We start from the raw sequence: 19,292 nt of genomic DNA on the forward strand, positions 1-19,292 counted from the left end.
CCCTCCCCCCACTTACAGTACAGCATGCCTGGCCAGGCTGGAGTACCCCCACTCACAGTGAGGTGGGCCTGGCTGGGGCACCCCCAGCCCATTGTTCAGTGTGGTACATCCAGCCAAGCCAGAGCAGCCCTTCCCCCCCCCGCCCACCAATGAACCAGAACACATCACTCCAATCCGTTAACCAGGGACATCCCCAGTTGCTGGTGCCAACACCAACACAGCTGCACTGAGCATGCCCAGAGTAAAGGCAAATGATGCCCCCTCATCCCAAAGCAAGGGGGGGTGGCATAACCGGTCCAGACTAGTCTGGACTCCCCACTTGCAAGTGAACTAGGCTGCAAGGGCTTTGGGGCTGTATATGATGGAGACTTTGGCCACGTAACACGGCAGACACCACAGGCTAGGGGCTGATGCCCCCAAAAGGACTGGAAGGCAAAACGCTTTGAAACTGGGCTTGAAGGATGATGCAAAACAATCCAACCTGATCCAAGTCTCTTTCTAGCAGGTAAAGATGGGGGAGAATCTCATGCTGCTAAACAGCCCTCCAGGCCGGGCAGGAAATGGGGCATTCTGGTCAATCTCGAGTCAGTGTTTTGTCAAGTGCAGATGTTCCTGAGAGGAGTGGCAGGGTACACAGCTGGAGGAAATACAGATTTTGCCCCCAATCAAGTCCCCCTGCTTCCTCCAGATGAGCAGAACTGGGGGGGGGGGGCTCTCATCTTGCTGACCCATGTGAAAAGCCAAGGGAAAAGCAGAAATGACCATGGGGGGGTGGAAAGACCCACACTTCGGGGGCGGGGGGGAGAAGAGACAGAGCAGGAATTCACATCACGGATCAAGGTTTGGGTGTTGCAGTAAAAATCCTTCCGCCATGCCCATGGCCACGGGTGGAAGTTCCGGTGTTCCTCCTCAGTCGCCTTCCAGGGGCCCTTACGGGGTGATGGAGAAGGGTCCTGCCTCGTTTTTTGCCTACCAATTAGACCGTCTCTCTGGAGCACGGGCATGTGCCCCTAGACGGGTACTACACCCTCATGCCGATGCCAGGCTAGGTCAAGGCACACGGAACCCCTAGGTATGTCCGTTACAGATCTCAGCCCAAAGCAGCAGGGGATGGCACAACCAGGCACGACGCGCTGGGCTCCCTTCATGCCTGCCACCTCCTATGGGCAAGCTCAGCCTAGCTACCCCCTTCCTGCCAGCCCCACCTGCACCCAGCCCAGGACACAGCTAGATCAGCAGGCAGGCACCCCGCTGCCCCTCCAGGGCATGCTCAGGGAGTCTCCCTAGACACCCAGCTCATCCACACACCTTGCCCACATGGGCTGTGGGTCTCAGCACCCCACCGCCAGCACCTCTCCCGTGCCCCAGGGGCGAGGCTGACGCAGTCCATCGTGCCGACCCCATGCATTGGCAGAAGAGCCCGAGGGGCAGGAGAAGAGCCAGCATGGTGGAAATAGAGGGTTTATTTAAAAATCAGCACCATGCAGCCCCCCACCAAGCAGAATCAGACCACCTCCTCCCCTGCAGCCTGGCCAGACAGCTCCAAGGGGCAGACACCACCATGCAATGCTTAGCCACAGAGCAAGCGGGCAGCCCCCAAGCCCCTGCAGAGCTTCCCAGGCCGGTGCCATATCCAGCTCCCAATGCACCGTGTCTGCTCTCGGCTGGGCGCAGGATGGGGCCTCATTGGAGAAGCAGGTTTGGGTAGCAGGAAAAAGGCAAGGTGGGAATCACTGGAAGTCTAGCAGCCCAAGGAAGGAGCCCAGGGATGAGGGGAGCGCATGGGGACCCTGCAGGTCTGCCCCAGAAGGCCTGGAGAATGAAGAGGGCAGGACATATGGCCGATGTACCTGAGTGCAGGTCTGGGGCTGACCTGGATGGAGGAGGATCCGGGGCGGGAGTCACAGGTGTCTAGGAGGAGAGCGCCCAAGATACCCACCCCGGAGAACCCAGAGACAACAAGATCCGTAGCCTCCCGGCACCTCCCAAGACTGAGGCTGCATCTCCCATGGCTCTGAGCAGCCAGGAGGTTGCAGGGTCGGAAGATTCCTCCTTCGTCCCCGCTGCCCGGAATTCGTCCGTGTCACTCCCCTGGCCAGGAGCCAAAGTCTGCATCCACCTCCGCTGTTCCCCCGCCAACCCAAGCTGCCTGCGTCTCCCGCGGAATGAGAGCGGCGGAGATCCCCACTACGCGCCCCACGGGGCCAAGATGGGGATTAGAGCCAGGGCGGCGCTAGGGTCCGCGGTTCAAATCCAGCCTGGAGCGGTCTGGACGCGAGGTGAGTTTGCTGGGTCTCAGCTCGGTTCCCAGGGGGACTCCCCACCAACATAGTGTGACAGAGGTGAAGGGCTTGCTAGGCCAGGGGAACTTGGGCCCCTCCCCTTCCCCTTGTCATGCAGGAGGGGGATCCTTGTGGGAACTCACGCTGCTGTGCCCCATGTGGGGCAGACCCCAGAGCTTCCCCCGCTGAGGTCACAGCACCATGCCCCCCACCCCAGTTACCCGCTGGCGGGTCAGGACGGGACCGTCTTCAAAGCCTGGAGAAACTTCCCCTCCTCTGAGCCAAGCTTCCAGCCGGGCAGCAGCTCTGCACACAGCAGCAGCGGGTACCCCAACCCCTTCCCCCCTCCCTCTCCCCACTAGATTAGTCAGCCCTGGGCCCGTTCCCCCAGCAGGGCCTGCTGGTCCCTCGCCAGGAGCTGTGGCGTTTGCGGGGCGTACAAGCTGCGAGTTCATTGGCAGGGAGCCACCTCCGAGCCCCACTTTGTTTGGGGCAGGACGTCATGTTCTGTCGCCCCAGCGCCCCCACTTCGCGCCAGTCACTCAAACTTGGACTTGGCCCTGCCTCCCTTTCCTCGGATGTTGAGCAGCAGCAGGAGGCCTAGGCAGACCGTGGCCGGTGCACACATGGCCAAGGGCTCCTTCAGCACCAGCAGGGTGTAGATGGCACCTGGGGGGAGACAGAGAAAGAAACATGCCAGGGAAGAGTCAGGGGAAGAAACTTCAGAGCCACAAGGGGGCCACATGGCTTCCAACTGTTGTCATTACACTTCAGAGTCAACAGACCCTATGATGGGGTGGGCAGGAGGCGGCCAGCGGGCTGAATCCAGCCTGCCAAGCCTCGGGTTACCCCGCCAGGACCCTTTGGCACAGAGCAGCTCATGCGTTAAACAGTTGGCTTCTCTCTGCTCTGGATGTTGAGGAGGGAGGCGGGAGGCTCTGTGCGCTGTTCTGCCCCCAGCAAAATCTCTCCGCTCTCACTGGCCAGTTTCTAGCCAACAGGAGCTGAGAAATTGTGCTGGAGGCAGGGACACCATGTGAAGCCTCCCGGAGCAGAGCCACGTGGAGCAGGCAGCCCACAAGCCACAAACTGCAGCAGCCTGCCTGCCTCAGGTTCCTGCAGGGCTGCTGGCTGGGAGCCACCTAGGTCAGCACCTCCCAGCCAGAGCCTGCCTCTGGCACCCCACCCCCTTTCTCCCCCCAACTACCTGCCCCAGACCACCACCAAAATCCTCTGAACCCCTTTCCCCCTCTTCTCCCAAGTCACAACTCCCTCCCAGACTCTGCCCTCCCCCCCGAGTTCCTCTCCCAGGCCAGAATCCTCATCTGCATCCTTATCCTCTCCTGAGCCCTGCACCCCAAGCCCCTACTCCCTCCTGCACCCAAACTCCCTCTTAGACCCCACACCCTCTCCTGCACCTCGGTCTCCTCCCCCAACCTCCATCCCAGACCCCACACCCCCTCCCATAGAAGTGCAGCCCTTGACCACTTGCCAAAATCTTGGAGTCATCCCCCCCCCCACATTAAAAATTATTGCCCACTCCTGCCCTACGAGATGGAGAGGGGCAGTTCATACCTAGGAGCTACTGTCTCAGGCAGGCGGCACCTCCCTGGGTTGGGCGCAGAGGGTTTTCTTCAGGGGGTGGAAAATTTTGGAGCCCCTGAACCCCAAGGGGCCAGGCCCCACTCCAGTCTGGGCAGGCTGAGGTTTCACAGGGCCTGGCCAAGGATTTATCGCCATGGGTCTCTCCATTAGCCCCCCCACGTCTCACTCTCATGTCAAGCGCCACTGGGGCACCCAACCACTGGAACTCCCCCTGGGCAGCCGCACTCAACACTCCCCTCGGGGAAGCAGCCCCGGCTGCCTACGGACAAGGATGCTGGGAGCAGGGCAGCAGGGGAGGGAGGGACACAGGTTCACAGGCTCTGCCCTCGTGGCACATCCTCCCCCGCCATGCTGGGCGGCGCTGGGGCAGCTGGCGACAGCAAACACCTGCAGCCACCAGGCATTAGAACAAGAAGCAAGGGGCTTAAACTGCAGCAAGGGAGGTTTAGGTTGGACGTTAGGGAAAAACTTCCTGCCTGTCAGGGTGGTGAAACACTGGAATAAATTGCCCAGGGAGGTTGTGGAATCCCCATCTCTGGAGATATTTAAGAGCAGGTTAGATAAATGTCTATCAGGGATGATCTAGACAGAATTTGGTCCTGCCATGAGGGCAGGGGACTGGACTCGATGACCCCTCGAGGTCCCTTCCAGTCCTAGTATTCTATGATTCTATGATCACCGACTGCATGAGCTCTGAATTATCCCTGGAACATCCCTGGCTCAGCTAGAGAGAGGGGACTCCGCGGGCGGCGGCTCCCCAGGCGGCCTTAGAGCCAACGCTCCTGATGCTGCAGCCTCCGCGGAATAGCGGGGGGAGGGTCACTGCATAGGATGCTGCCTGCCCCACGGCTCTGCTAGGCTCACCCTGCAGCGGGGAGGAAGGGGCAGCTATTCTGGGCTGGGGGAGCAGCCCACGGGAGGCGGTAAATTTAGAGGAGCCCCAGGGGATGTGCTAATTTATGCGAGAGGGGGCGGAGCTGATTCCAGAACCCCGGAGGGAACGTAAAGCCCCCGCTGCCCTTCCCCAGAGCAGATGGCCCCAACCCCACCCCCGAGTGGGATGGCATGGAGCAAGGGTCAAAGGAATCCAAACGTGGCTTTAAACCGCTGGCCTGGTCAAAGCAGCAGCAGTAAAACCGCTCAGTGCTGGCCACAGGGCTGAGCTAGACGGGGCAGAGTGGAGTGGGATCTTACGCTCCTGCCTGCCACCCTGCTTCCGGGGAGCCAGCTGACACAAAAGCAGCAGCACGGGGTGGCAGACGGCCTCCCTGGAGCCAGTGCAGGCCAGGAGCCAGCTTTTAAGCCAGTTCCCTGCAAGTACCAGCTCCTGCCTGCTGCCCCACGCAGCTGCCTCTGTATCAGAGGCAGCAGCGCAGGGCAGCAGCTGGGCTCCCTGGGAGTCCCGTGCAGCCGTATTGCCGTTTGGGTAACCGCCAGGCTCGTGCTCATCGGCTGTTCGTTGAAACAGCCGCACGCTTACATCCCTAGTAACCACCGAGAGCCGGGGGAGGCTTGAGAGCTGGCCGACAGGCGTGACTGGGAAGATGATGGAGGGCAGCTCTCAAGCCTCCCCCGGGGGATGGAAAATCGAGGCTGAGTAGCCAGGCAGGCCTTAGTGGGAGCCCCCGTTCCTGCAGCTGGGCAAAGCCCCTGGAAGCCTCGAGCAGGGAACAATCAACCTGCCAAGTTCTGGGACCTCACTGACCTTTACTGTCCCTGGCTCTGGACACTGGGCATCTTGCAGCAGGGTCAATAGGCCACATCTAGGCCAGGGCACCACTTGGGCATGCAGCAGGAATCAAGTAGGCAGAGCCTGACTTTGCAGGGGCTGGGGACAGTGTGAGATCTTGCACCCGGGGAGGGAGAGGGCACCGCCCACCAGACACGCTCCAAAGGGAATCCACACCCTTTGCCCAGAGCGCTCTGGAGGATGGGGAGGAGAAAAAGATCAATTTGGGGGCTTCCCCAGTGCAAGCCAGCGCACCCTGATAGGAGGGGCGGGGAGAGGTGAGGGTAGCAGGGCTGGGGAACTCCCCGGCACAAGCCCCGCTGGCCAGCTCCCCACAGGAGCCTGGCGGCCAGCACCTACCAATCATGACGATGGTGAGCACGAAGTTGCTGATCTCCTGCAGGAGCTGGGGCCCAAAGGCCAGGAGAGCCCCGGCCACCACCTCGATCCAGCCGACCACCTGCAGGTACTGCTCCGGCTCCGGCTTGTAGCCAAACTCCTTCAGGGGGAAGACGTCAGCGAACTGCACAAACTGGGACTTCTGGAAAGGGGAAGGGAGCGTCAGTCCGAAGGCACCGGGCCGCGGCGGTTCCCTCCGGCCCCTGACACGTCAGCTGCTCAGACACGGTGCATGGGAGAAAGGAGACAGGCGGCTCTCTTCTGCATGGGGGGTTAGGAGAGGAGCAGGGTGTTGCGGGCTCCCTGGAGCCTGCAGGTGACTCTACCTGAGCCAGCCTGGCAGCATACATAGCGGCTGCGCATAGTGCAGACGGCACAGCAGCAGCGTGCCGGGCCCTCCCCTTCCAGACACTGCCACGTGCTCCTGCCACGGAGCCTGGTCTCAGCAAGCAGCGGGAAGGAACCAAGGCCTTTCCCAGCAGATCTGGGCAACCCGCACCCAGCACATGGAACTCCATGACACGTGGCTCCCACCCCTGGTCCCTGTAAGCTGGGCACTTGTGGGGCCGTTCGGGAGAGTCCAATGCTGCCCAGCTGATTAGCAGAGCACCCAGAGCTAGGTTTCGGTATCTACTGGTGGTGCACATTCACCCATGGCTCAGTGCACAGTGATAAATGTATTCCACACAGGGATGGGAAAGATTTGAGGCAGCACTGTCTCCAACCTGCACTGCTCAGCTGCTTGTGGATGGGCCGGAGGTTCTTTCCTGTGGAAGGGGGGCAAATTAAGTATCCTCCCCACAAACTCCTTAGGGAATTTTAATTCTATGGGTTATGCCAATGCATTGAGTGGGGGGCTGAGGCAGCCCGGACTCCTGGGTTCTCCCCTGAGCTATGACACTAAATCAGTGTCACTGTGAACCAATTGCTTCCCCTGTCTATGGAATGGGGCTCATGCGGCTTCCCACTCTGGGTACTAAGTCCTGTTTGGACAGCAGGGACTCAGTGCTGCCAGGCCAGAAGGAAAAGCCAGCCTGCCGGAGCACACCAACGTCACAGCGACCCGCCTCGATTCTTATCCTCAATGCCATACAGACCACTAAGCCATCCACTCCCCGCACCTGCTCCCTGCTTTCCGCTGGGCACGGAGCTGGCTCGGTAGCAGGCTGAGTGTTTAATATCCCCAGGGAGCAAACTGTCCAAGGAGGGTTTTCTCGGACAGATTTACAGTCCAGGGGCACGGGAGCCCCGGTCACCCCCACAAAGGCTGGTTCGCATCTCATCAGTTTTCACCAGAGGCTCACGCTTTCAGACGCCACCATGGCCGCAGCGGGAGCTGCTTATAGAAACTAACACAGCTTCCTCCAGGTAACAGTTTGTTAAACCAAGATTAAGAAACTCTCGCTCACGCTCACATGTAGCAATTCCTCAGCAAGCCCAGCAAACTTACGTACCAGCGAGGATACAGGACAAGAGGGTGATAACAACAGAAACCACATAGTGGTACAGGTTGAACCTCTGTAATCTGGCACCCTCAGGACCTCACCAGTGCTGAACCAGAGAACCACGTACGGTCAATATTGTCTAGCAGCATGACCAACACTTCCATGGCTCGCTGGGCTCTTAGAAGACATTTAGGGGTGAATTGGAGCTAAATCACAGCACAGAACCCGGAGAGCCAGGACTGGTGGCTGTAAACAAACTTTATGGGACCGTGGGAAACTTGGCCACACCCAGGATAAGTGGACATCTGGCTCACATAAATCATGCCAGACCACGGATGTTGCCGGACCAGAGAGTGCCGGATTGGAGAGCTTCAACATGTAGTACAGGCTTGGGTAAGATTGAATCCAGCCCACCAAGCTCTTTGATCTGGCCTGCGGCCATCCTGTCCCACCCCTGGCCCCAGGTCAATTGAGACCCGGGGGTGGGGAAGCGTGTGAAGCCTCTTCCTCCAGCCATGGGTGCGCGGCACCTAGAGGGAGCCACCAGCTGTTCAAAACAGCAGGGGGTTCCTTCTAGGCATTGCATACCCCTGGCAGGGTAGGGAAGGGGGGGTGTAAGACTCTTCACGTGCTCCTCCATCCCCAGCCCCCGATTGGCCTGGGGGAGCACACAAAGTCTCCTTCCCCCACCAGGGGTACATGGTACCTACAGGTGGGGTTGCCAGGTAGATCCCGCCAAAAAAATGGAGACACTTGATCGTGGGCGGGCCGGGGGCAGGGGGGGAGAGAACCAGCTGGGAGGGGGACGGGGCTAGACGGGAGGAAGGGGGGAGAGCAGAGCTGGCGGGGGGGGGAGAGGGGCAGCAGCCACTGGCCACAGCCGGAGTCCTTCGGGCCGCGCCCCCAGCAGGCACTCCCTTTAGTTGTGAGCAGAAACCGGGCGGGGCGGGGGCGGGAGTCACTCCCCTGCCTGGCTTCTGCACGCAGCCAGAGGCTCCCATCTGGGAGGCGGGGCCGCGATTGGCGCTGGGAGCCTCTGGTCGCTTGCAAAAGCCGGGCAGGGGGAGTGGCTGGGAGTCCCACAGAAAAATCAGTCGCACAAAGGTGAGACGTGAAAAAAATTTTAGAAACCCAACACCTTGCTGATGTCGCTCCCAACTGAGAAGCGGAAAGCACAGCCCCCACAATCCCCTCGCACACCAGTGCCTGGGAGGCCTGGGCTACTAGATTTTGTGGCCCGCTCATAAGCTCCAAAAAATGAGAGGTTCAGTGTATGGGAGGGGGCTGCCAGGAAACAGGCATGGGGTGTGGGCGGGAGGGTGCAGGAGTGGGCTGGGGGCGTGGGTGGGATGGGCACAGGGCTGGATTGTCAGCACTGGCTCCCTGATACTGGGGGAGGAAGCCCAGAGCCTTGGGGGCCGCTTCCCAGCATGCGGGGGGGGGGGGGGGCCACATATGGCTCCCCCCCCCGCACCTTACTGTCTGTTAGTGGTGTGATGCTGTTATGGCAATTTTCCAGGAGCACCCAACAGTGCTTGGTCGTTCCCTGACCAAGGGCTCTGCAGAAACTGAGATTAACTTTGATTTAAGCTGAGGCCAACAGGCAACGAAGGAGCAAAGAGCAGAGGCTTCCAGCTCTTTGTCTCTATAGCTTGTTTTTCTGTGGCTAAAGAGCAACACTGCCAGCTGGCAAAAACTACGGCTGGAGGAGTGATTTAGCTCTGGGAATAAACCATCCCGAAGTCAGAGCAGCAGTGCACACGCCCAGCTGGAAAAACTCAACCCACAAACTCACCTGAGCCAAGGAATTTCTCTTCTCACGCGCAAGCAAAACATGGTTGATTCGTTCAGTCCCAACCTCACAAAGGGCACAAGAGCGGAGCTAGAGGCCGGCAGGTCCTATTAGACACACAAAGCCACCCCGAGCGCATTTCTTGCTCTGCGCGTGTGTGCGGTTTGCTGTTTCCACACGACTCGCCATGAAACTTTGCAGCAGCAAAAGCCGCCCTGATGGGCACGGAAGAGAAGACACCGTGTTTGCACATTCCGCTCCCTCGTTCACCCCCAGGCCTGGCTTTTAAGGGACATCCCTCCTTTAGGCCTCAGTCCCACCTGCTCCAGCACCAAAGAAGCTCTGGGGACCTCCCTGCACTGTTACAAGAGGCGTGCCTGTATCTGAGCATGTCAAGTGAGCATCTGTTAGGGATGTGAACAGTTCCCATGAACCACTGGGGGCTGGAGCAGCTCCCCGCCTGCCACGGGCAGTGGACTGCGTCAGCCACATAGGGGGCCCACCGCAGACAGGGGCCGCTCCAGTTAGCCAGAGCAGGCATTGTCCGTGGGACACCCCTCAGGCAGGTGGCCAACTGGCTGCTCCAACCCAGTGCTGCTGGAGTGATCCCCCCCCCCCGACCATGTCCCCTTTAATCGGCTAAGGTTTCACTGGTTAACCAATCAAATGGGATTTTACATCCCTCGTAACTGCAAAGTTTGCCGTCCAGTGACACCTAAGAACAGACTCTGTTGTTTCTGTCTACACCAGGAACACTTTGCCAGCATAGGCGTGCCAGGGTTCCAGACCAGCCACGTGTTCCTCGTGCGGACATGGATATTCCAGCAACACTGCACTTTGCTCACACTCAGTGGAACATGCCTGACCCGTGAACAGGCAGCTTTTTTGCTCTTTTGCTGCCAGCACAGCCGTGCTGGTCAAGGATCACACCTTGTCAAGCCGCCTGACACTGGCTATGTGGGCAAAGGTCTGTAGCGTAGGCGGGGCCTTTGTAGCGGTTATCAAGCACTGCAACTGGCGGTGCACGGCTCTTAAGAGGCACAAAAGCAAACACAAGCTCAGGGCTTTGACCCAGGGCTGGCAAGAAATGTGTTTTTGGATGGGGGAGTTGCTCAGGACGGCTTTAAAAAACAAACCCGCACCTAGTAAATACTGTTCTTGACTCCTCTGCAACTGAACTGCTGGCATCTGTTGTGAGATGGGGTGCAGATGGGCAGCACCTCACCATTAGGGTCTGGAAGGGGGGGTTGCTGGGACGGTCCCTTCTTAGAGGGACATGCCTGAGTTTTTCCAAGGGAGGGGCTCTCTCAGCAGACAAGAACGGGAGGAGAAACTGAGGCACAGAGTGGGAAAGTGACCTGCCCCAGAAGTGACAGAGGCGGGAAACAGAACCTAGCTGCCTGAGCCACGTGCTCTAGCCACTAGACCACCCCACCTCAAGATATTGACAGCTCTTTCCCATAGCTCCTCTGGCCCTACCAGCTGCGGGTTTACAAATCTTCCCTCCCCCTCTTTGTTTTCCCCGGTGGAACTTGCTAACTAAAGGGGACAGGGCAAGGGGCTTTTGTTAGACACCCAAACCAGCCAGGGGGAAGCAAAGGTAACTTCTCCGTTCCCAGCCAGTTTCGCCGCCCTAAGCTGAAGGGGCAAGGCAGGAGCTTTGGGGCAGAGGGCAGCGCTCAGCGGGGGTTTTGATCTCGCTCCATACCAGCTCCGACGGGTAAATCTTTCCCCCCGCTGCACGCGGGGCACTTTCCTTCGCGGGGCCCTGTAACCCGGGGAGGGGGCGCCCCACACTCTCGGGGTGCAATGGGCGGGGGGTAGACGCACGGGGGGGGGGCATCAGAGGGGGGGGCGATTGAAAGACCCAACGAGCCTCCCCTCGTGGAGGGAGACGGAGACTTGCCGGGCCTGCCGCTGCGGAGAATCCCGACCCGAGGGGGCGGCCGCGGGCTCGGGGCTCCAAGCCAGGGCGCCCCACGCTCCGAGGCGGCAGCAGCGGGCGAGACGCGAAACCCACCCGGCCCCACTAGGGGCCAGCTCGGGGCAGGCCCACGCGGGTCCCCACCAGCCCGGGCAGCAAGGGACTGGGGGCGCTCCCGGGGGCCCCGAGCCCGGCCCTGCCGCTTGCAGGCGCCCCCGCAGCCGAGCCCAGCCCACGCACCGGCCCCCCGGAGCCTGCTCACCAGCTGCTGGTAGAGCTCCGGCGAGATCTGCTCCGTGAGCTTCACCGCCCCGGTGAGCAGGAAGAAGAGGCCGAGCAGCACCCGGATGGCGGGGAAGACGAGCGCCATGGCGCGCCCGGGGCTCTCGCGGCGCGGCTGCAGCTGCCCCAGGAGCGCGGGCGGCTGGGGAGGGACCCAGGAGCGCGGGCGGCTGGGCAGGGACCCGCCCCGTGGGCGGCTCGTCCCGCGCTCTGGGCATCCCCCGCCGGGCCCGTGGCTCCGCCCTCCTGTGGCTCCGCCCCCTGCCGGATTCCCCCCGCTGCAGCGCCGCCTTATCCCGTAGGCACAGTGCCTAGGGCCCACGCTGCTTTTAGGGGCCCACGAAAATGTTTCGATTTCTTTTAAAATCAGGAGAAGAAAAATGAACTTGGAGGGTGGAAGAAAATGTTTTAATTCTTTTCTCACATCAGAAAAAAAAAAGAAACTTGGAGGGCCCACGAAACTCTATTCCATTTTGCCCAAAACAGGGGGTGGGGAGGGGATAAAATGTTGAAGTATTTAAAGTTATATCAAAAATATTTGTTAATATTTTTTGTTATGGAGGAAGGGGCCCACGAAGGCAAAAGTGTCTAGGGCCCACGAGAGTCATAATGCGGCCCTGCCCCCCACGGCAGGCCTAGCAGGGGTTTTGCCCAGTGGGGAGCTATGGAGAGCTGGAGCCAACTCCCCCAGAGCCAGCACTGTCCTTTGGTTTTATGGGGCCCGGGGCAGGACTATTAACCTCCCCCCCCCACACACACACTCTTCCAGGAGTTGGGGAAGGTTTTTGGGGCTGGGGGGTGCTGACCCACAGAAAACTCAGAGAGTGAGAAGCAGCAAAATCCAACCCTTCCCTCCCCACTGATGAGACCCCCCTGCTGAGAAGTAGAAAGACCCTCCCCGTGTTCCCCTCTCACACAGCAGAGTCTGGGGCAGAGCCAAAAATGAGGGGTTCAGTGTGTGGGAAGGGACTGCCAGGAAGTGAGGTTGGGGGGGGGTCTGGGAAGGCGGTAGGATGCAGGAGCCTGCTGGGGGTGGGAGGAAGGGTGCAGGTGCAGAGAAGGGATGCAGCAGCGGGCTGGGGTACTGGCTCCCCAATGCTAGGGGGAGGGAGAGCCTGTCACGTTACTGGATTTTGAGGGGAGCAGACATATCACTGCTGCACCCATTGGGGGGTGTTGGCCCCAAAAGTGGCACAAAGGGGAGGGCCATGTGAGGTGTCAAATAGAAGCCTACTTTCTTCTGATTCCATATATGCTATTCATGTGATTGTGTAATGTCGGTATGTGAAGTTAGAAGCATGTATTTTGTGTGGATACCAAATGTTTGTCTATATGTGGCTGAACTATGGGCAAAGCAGCTCAGCCTATGGACATGCTAACAAGCAAAGCTCTGGAACAATAGCCCTCCATAGGCCAAGGACACACCTCAAGAGTGGCGACTCATCCCTAGGGGCTATCAGCAGGGAACACAGGGATAGGCCACGGGCCAGGTGACCTGCTATAGCCAAGAAGAGACCAGGAAGGAGGGATAAATAGGCCATGCGGCTGACTCCATCTTGGTACTCAGCTCAGCACTTCATCCCAGAGGCAGCAGTGCAGGGATCGAAGAGCTGGAAAGAACTGTGAACCCATCCTGATCCTAGGATACGCAACAAGGACTTGTAAGCCAGCAGCTGTAACATCTCTGCTAGAGCCTGCATCGAGAACTGGGAGATTCAATGCATGTAATGTACTATCCTTTAACAACCTTACTCTCATGCTTTTCTTTATTGTAGTAATAAACCTTTAGCGGTTAGATGCTAAAGGATTGGCTCAGTGTGATTTGTGGGTAAGATCCAGAGGGTAAATTGACCAGGGATCTGTGGCTGGTTCTTGGAACCGGACAGAACTTGTTCGGGGTAGGTGGGATTGGGTTCTAAGACCCCCCAGTGGTGTATGAGGCCCGGGGCCATCTGGGGCACGGATATTGCTGGGGTGTCGGAGGGGTTTTGCTCGTGAGGCTTCAGGCAGGCAGCTGAAGTGCTCTGTGGGACTGGTTTGTGCCCTGTTTGGGAAGGTCACTAGTCTGGGGGCTGTAAGGAGCCCCAAATTTGAGCAATTCGCCCTGAGCGGACGCCCTCAGCTGTGCCCAGTCTTGGCCGGGTCTGTCACAGAGCCTTGAGCCTGGAGCACTGCATCCAGCCCCTGGGCCTTTGGTTCTCCACCCCTGCATATGCCAAAGGCAGCCTGGGGAGGGCGATTTTGCAGAGATGTGATTTTTTTGTTTAAAGCTTTGTTTAACATTTGCTTTAAAACTAATTTCATTTGTGTGTTGCTGATAATTAGAAAACCACAGCTCTAAAAAAAATCATCTACCCCTTTGGCTGTGGTCAGGCAGAGGGGCACCAGTTTAATAGTCCTGCGTAGAGGCCCATAAATCCTAAGGGCAGCTCTGGACCCAGCCTGCATGCAGCCCTGCAACCCTAGCAGGTAGAGTACACAAGTTTAGACCACTCTTGGCAGAGCTCTTATACCAACCCCTAGCACTAAGGAGAGCTGCTTCCATCAACATCTCTGCCCCACTGCCCTGCCTCTTGGGGAGGTGGATTACCAGCACCCAGGGGAGCAGCCCTCTTATCCAGATAGGCTACGTCTACACTGGCCACTTATTCTGGAAAATCAGCCGCTTTTCCGGAATAACTTGCCAGCTATCTACACTGACCCCTTGAATTTCCGGAAAAGCACTGACGATCTAATGTAAAATCATCAGCCGCTTTTCTGGAAATACTATGCTGCTCCCGTTTGGGCAAAAGTCCTTTTTCCGGAAAACTGGCCAGAAAAGGGCCAGTGTAGACAGCACAGTAGTGTTTTCCGCAAAAAAGCCCCGATTGCGAAAATGACGATCGGGGCTTTTTTTGCGGAAAAGCGCATCTAGATTGGCCACGGACGCTTTTCCGGAAAAAGTGCTTTCCGGAAAAGCATCCTGCCAATGTAGATGTGCTTTTTCCGGAAATACTTATAATGGAAAACTGTTCCGTTTTAAGCATTTCCGGAAAAGGGTGCCAGTGTAGACGTAGCCGCAAGGTTTAGCGCAAATACTCTAAACGCAAGAGTTTTTGCGTTAGAGTATTTGCGCAAGAGAGCGTCTATACTGGCATGTGCCTTTGTGCAAAAGATTTGCTTTTGCGCAAAAGCATCCATGCCAATGTAGACGCTCTCTTGCGCAAGAAAGATCCGATGGACATTTTAGCCATCGGACTTTCTTGCGCAAGAAAATGATGTTACCTGTCTACACTGGCCTCTTGTGCAAGAACACTTGCGCAAGAGGACTTATCCCTGAGCAGGTGCGTCAGAGTATTTGCGCAAGAAGCACTGATTTCATACAGTAGAACGTCAGTGCTTTTGTGCAAATACTCGCAGCCACTGTAGACAGGCAGCAAGATTTTGCGCAAAAGCAATTGCTTTTGCGCTAAATCTTGCCAATGTAGACACAGCCGTAGTGTTTGCACTGAAGGCAGCTGCATGGGTGCAGTCTTTGAAGTGTAGACAAGCCCTCGCTGTTCTCATACGTTGATCCCCCTCCCCCGCCCCTTTCCTGCATGCTTTGGTAAGCAATGAAATAATTAATATGGTAATTTAAAGCATTGCCTTTGGAACGATCAATGGATTGCAAGGGGCTCTGTGTTGTGAGACTGCAGAAAGGCATCACTGCATCAGCTCGCCGGTGGGGCTACGTTTTCAAGGCAATGAGAGCAGCCGGGAACTTCCATTTTAAAAACAAATAATAAATCTGGGCTCCTGGAGATCGAGGCAGCTTCAGAGCATCCACCTGGCCTTGACAGACTTCAAGGCTCCCGGTGGGCCTACGTGTGCGTAAGTCAAATAAAGCACTGCATACGCTGTTGTAGTTATCTTCCTGAGGCTAAAGTAACCTTTACGCTAGTGCTGTATTTATTTGGGTCAAAGCAGAGTCAAGTTTCAGCACTGAGTTTTTTACCATTTGCCCTTCCTTTGAAGAGCTGAGCACAAGGGACTGTGGAACAGAAAGGAACAAACAAGCCAGTTGTCTTTTCCTTCCTTGACCCTTCAGATGATGTAGGCCAGCTGGTCAAACAGTGCACCAGCAGATTAGGCTGCAACCCACCAAGGTATTCTGGATTGCAAACTAATCAACAGCAGGAAATGCAGCAGGCAGAAGGGCAGAATTCAAGTGGGATTTTCTGTGAAAGCCTTTTTTTTTTAAAAAAAAAACACCTTTCTGAATAATAGTCATGCATCAGGCACCCTCATTTCCTTCTTCCAGGATGGGGCTTTTTGTGTCCTTAATACCTTGCACATCATTACATGAAATATTAAAGTTCTCCCAGGACAATAGTTAAAGCAGGAGAGGGCAGAAGAGCATAAGGAGAAGCCAGCTTGGGAAAATAATTTTCCTTCCCCTGAAAAGGGATCAGCTTGCATTTAGCTGGAGAAGAGGTTTCACCTCAATCCTTTCACATGTTCTAGAAACGCCCAGTAATCTTGCCCCAAATTCTCTTTTGCTTAGTGTACAAAACAGCAGCCTGGTTCTTATTTTTAAAAAGCTACAAGAATCATTTAATTTCCCCTCACCCAAGAACATAAGATGCCCAGGGTGTAGAGATGTGAAGATGGCATAGAGAAAATACATAATGAAGTACTATGTGCTCCTTTTTGTACCACAAGAACTAAGGATCCCCAAATGGAATTAATAGGCTTCTGGCTTCAAACAAAAAGAAATATTTCTTCACACAACCTGTGGAACTCTGTGCCAGAGAATGTTGTGAAGACCATACTGTAGGGCTACGTCTAGATTACATCCCTTTTATGGAAAAGGGATGCAAATTAGATGTATCGCAATTGCTAATGAAGCAGGGATTTAAATCTCCCCCGCTTCATTAGCATAAAAATGGCTGCCGCTTTTTTCAGCACAGAGCTTTGCCAGAAAAAAGCGCCAGTCTAGATGCGGATCTTTTGGAAAATAAAGCCTTTTCTGAAAGATCCCTTATCCCTTACTATGATAGCTATTTAGTCACAGTGGGCAGGGATGGTGTCCCTAGTCTCTGCAGGAAGCTAAGAATGAGCAATAGGGAATGGGATCACTTGATTCCCTGTTCTATTTATTCCCACAGGGTACCAAGCATTGGCCACTGTCAGAAAACAGAACACCGGGCTAGATGGACCTTACCCTGCTGCCATAACAGCCCTAACCTAAGGGAGAAGGGTTATGCTCAGTATGAATTCACCCCCATGCCCTTGAAAACCGATTACAGAAAGGACATCCTCCTGGATTATGAACTCTGGACTTCATGGACTTTGTCCCAACAGCTCTACCTTCCAGCGGGTCTTAAAGATGTTCTGTGCACATCCAACCTCTTCTTGGGGAAAGCAGTTTGCTTTTCAAACAAGTCCAGCATCTCTGTCAGCAATCTGGCTAGGGCAAATCCTTGCACACCTGGCTGCAGGGAGGGGGCTGAGAGGGTACCTTCCAAAAAGTGTGAGAGATGTTGGTCGCTCTCAGACAGGACAGTGAGCGAGGAAGACTATGGGTCTGACCCAGCCTGGGAATTTCTAGCTTCACACACCCCTGTAACTCAACTAATCTCAAGTGATTAACTCCAGAGAATTGTGCCATGAGGGACTAGGCATTGCACAAAGCAACCTATGCTAGAGGCTGACATGGGGGGTGTTAGACCATAACTGTAGGATACTGGGGTGTTCTCCCCCCCCCCCCAAAGGCTTTTTTCAGCAACTTTTGGTTGCAGTTTAGGGATGTTAAGATGCATTATTAGGGTAAAGATGTAACCCCTGAAAATTTAGTGGGGGAGGGGATTTCCAGGAAGGCACTTGCCTCCCTCTGCACTGCTGCTGCTAACACAGGTCACACTGGGGGAGAGGGGAATGGCAGGGAGGAGAAGGGCTGCCTAGGAGCCAGCTCCTCACAAGCACTGGCTCTTATCTCCCCTCCCACCCACATTGCTGTATCTGATTCTGCAGGGGTGGAGGATAGGCACCCGATGTAATCCTGAATGTTACCCAGAAAGCCCAGGCCCAGTATAAATGGTTAACCACTATCAATCACATCCCTGGGAGAGGGGGGGGGGGAGGGGCTAGGAAGACAACCCAGGATTGCTGCCCTCTATCCTAAACACCCTAGAGAGAAGGCTCTCATGCTGGTTTCTGTACTCTCTCCCCCCTGCAATCATGATATTTATAATGGATTAGAACCCAGTGTTAGATACTAGCGATACCAAAATGCTATACTGCAGAACCACCCCCAAGACAGCATTGCTATTCCATTTCCACCCAGACCAGTGTTTCTCAAACTTTGAGACCACAACACACCAAACAATTTTTTTTTAATACAGAACACCTATGAAAATTTTCTTCAAAAAACCCAAATTATCAGACAAAAAACAAAACAAAGAAGAGGTTGCAGCCCACCTACAAGTTGTTCACAGAACACCAGTGTTCCACAGAACAGTTTAAGAAGCACTGGTCCAGACATCAACAGCTCCTGGTGAACAAATTCACTTATGCAAGCTCAATGGATTTGGAGGATTGTCCATGTCTTCATCCAGTGATTCACAGTCTGTGATGTCTTCCTCTCGGGGTATATAGACATGGATCTCTGCTCTGGATTTTCTGATCTGGGGCAGCAAAGGCAGAGCCCCCCAGGCCAAGGGCAGGCAGGAGAGCCCACACACAAGCAAACTCTGTGCCCTAGCACCAGGAAAGTATTTCAGTGTTGCTGGCTGCATCTTTCTCTGGGCAGCTGCTTCTGCTGGGAGGTTGTTCTCATCAGGCCTAGATTTGCTGGGAGATGGCTTAACAGCTGGCTGTAGGGGACTGGAGAAGTGGATGTAGGCTTGTTGCCTCCTCAGCCCTCCAAGGGCTCCTGTCTTCTCCCTCAAGTTGGAATTGCTGCCTGCTTGTGTTCTGCCACCTGTGGAGCAGGCTAGCCCTGGAGGTCTTGGGACTGGTAACTTGCTATTCTTAAGGAGGCCTTGCAGAGCAGAACGTTCACTCTTGGTAAGGAAAGATTTGCACCTGCTTCAAAAGACAAGCCCACAATCACCAGGGAGTTGCTCAGGAAAGACATAGAAGCGAGAGGCCAAACCCCAAGCCAAAGGCCTGATCTAACACCCATTTAAGGCCCAGCCCTCTACCAACTAGGATGGGGTGGGCAAAAATTTTTGCAAGGGGTCCACTCTCAGAAGAGGTGGGGCTGAGAACTAGCCTGCCCCGAGATCTCTGGGGCCAGTGACTTTGAATTAACAACCCAGCAAAGGGCCCCCAGCCCTGTTGCTACTGCATTACCTGGCAGCCGCTCAGGGTTGCAGCTTTTAAAGGGCTGGCGGCTCCCAGACCCTGCCAGGGTAGGGCTGCGACCATAAGCCATATACATAGGATCCTGCTCCCTGAGCCACCACCCAGAGATTTGGTGGCATGGGCAGCAGGATATAAGTAGTAAGCCACCAGACGCAGTCCGTGGAGGAGATCAAAGTATTAGGCAGGCCAGATGCAGCCCACAGACTCCTCTTGCCCCACGCTGCACTAGGTAGATTGGAGCCCATTTTCCTTTCACGGATGCTCTGCAAAGCCTGGAGCTGCAAACCACTTTGACCTTCTGCTGCTGGCACTTAGGAGCCAGCCCAGACCTGCTCACCCACCTAGGCTTGGTGGTGCTGACATGGGACATGCTTCCAGCCCTGTGAGTGTTTGAAAGGCCAGGATCTTTGCATAAACTACCTGCAGCTGGGGCCGGATTCCAACTGCTGCTGCACCCCTCCAATGCGCAGCCCAGTGCTCAGAGCACAAGGTGGAAATGAGGAAC

General features: G+C 56.1%; 1 protein-coding gene across 1 annotated transcript; it reads right to left on the bottom strand.

The window, feature by feature from the left end:
• Positions 1-1,445: 1,445 nt before the first annotated feature.
• TMEM35B (transmembrane protein 35B) lies at positions 1,446-11,652 on the bottom strand. Its single transcript, XM_075908515.2, has 3 exons — positions 11,439-11,652; positions 5,977-6,157; positions 1,446-2,951 (listed from the first exon to the last, which is right to left on the bottom strand). The coding sequence occupies exons 1-3, from the start codon at positions 11,544-11,546 to the stop codon at positions 2,821-2,823; spliced, it is 420 nt and encodes a 139-aa protein (XP_075764630.1). The 5' UTR covers positions 11,547-11,652; the 3' UTR covers positions 1,446-2,820.
• Positions 11,653-19,292: the final 7,640 nt, after the last annotated feature.

The sequence above is a fragment of the Pelodiscus sinensis genome, chromosome 26 (genome assembly GCF_052426305.1).
Source record: "Pelodiscus sinensis isolate ZL-2025 chromosome 26, ASM5242630v1, whole genome shotgun sequence".
NCBI classification, from domain to species: domain Eukaryota; kingdom Metazoa; phylum Chordata; order Testudines; family Trionychidae; genus Pelodiscus; species Pelodiscus sinensis.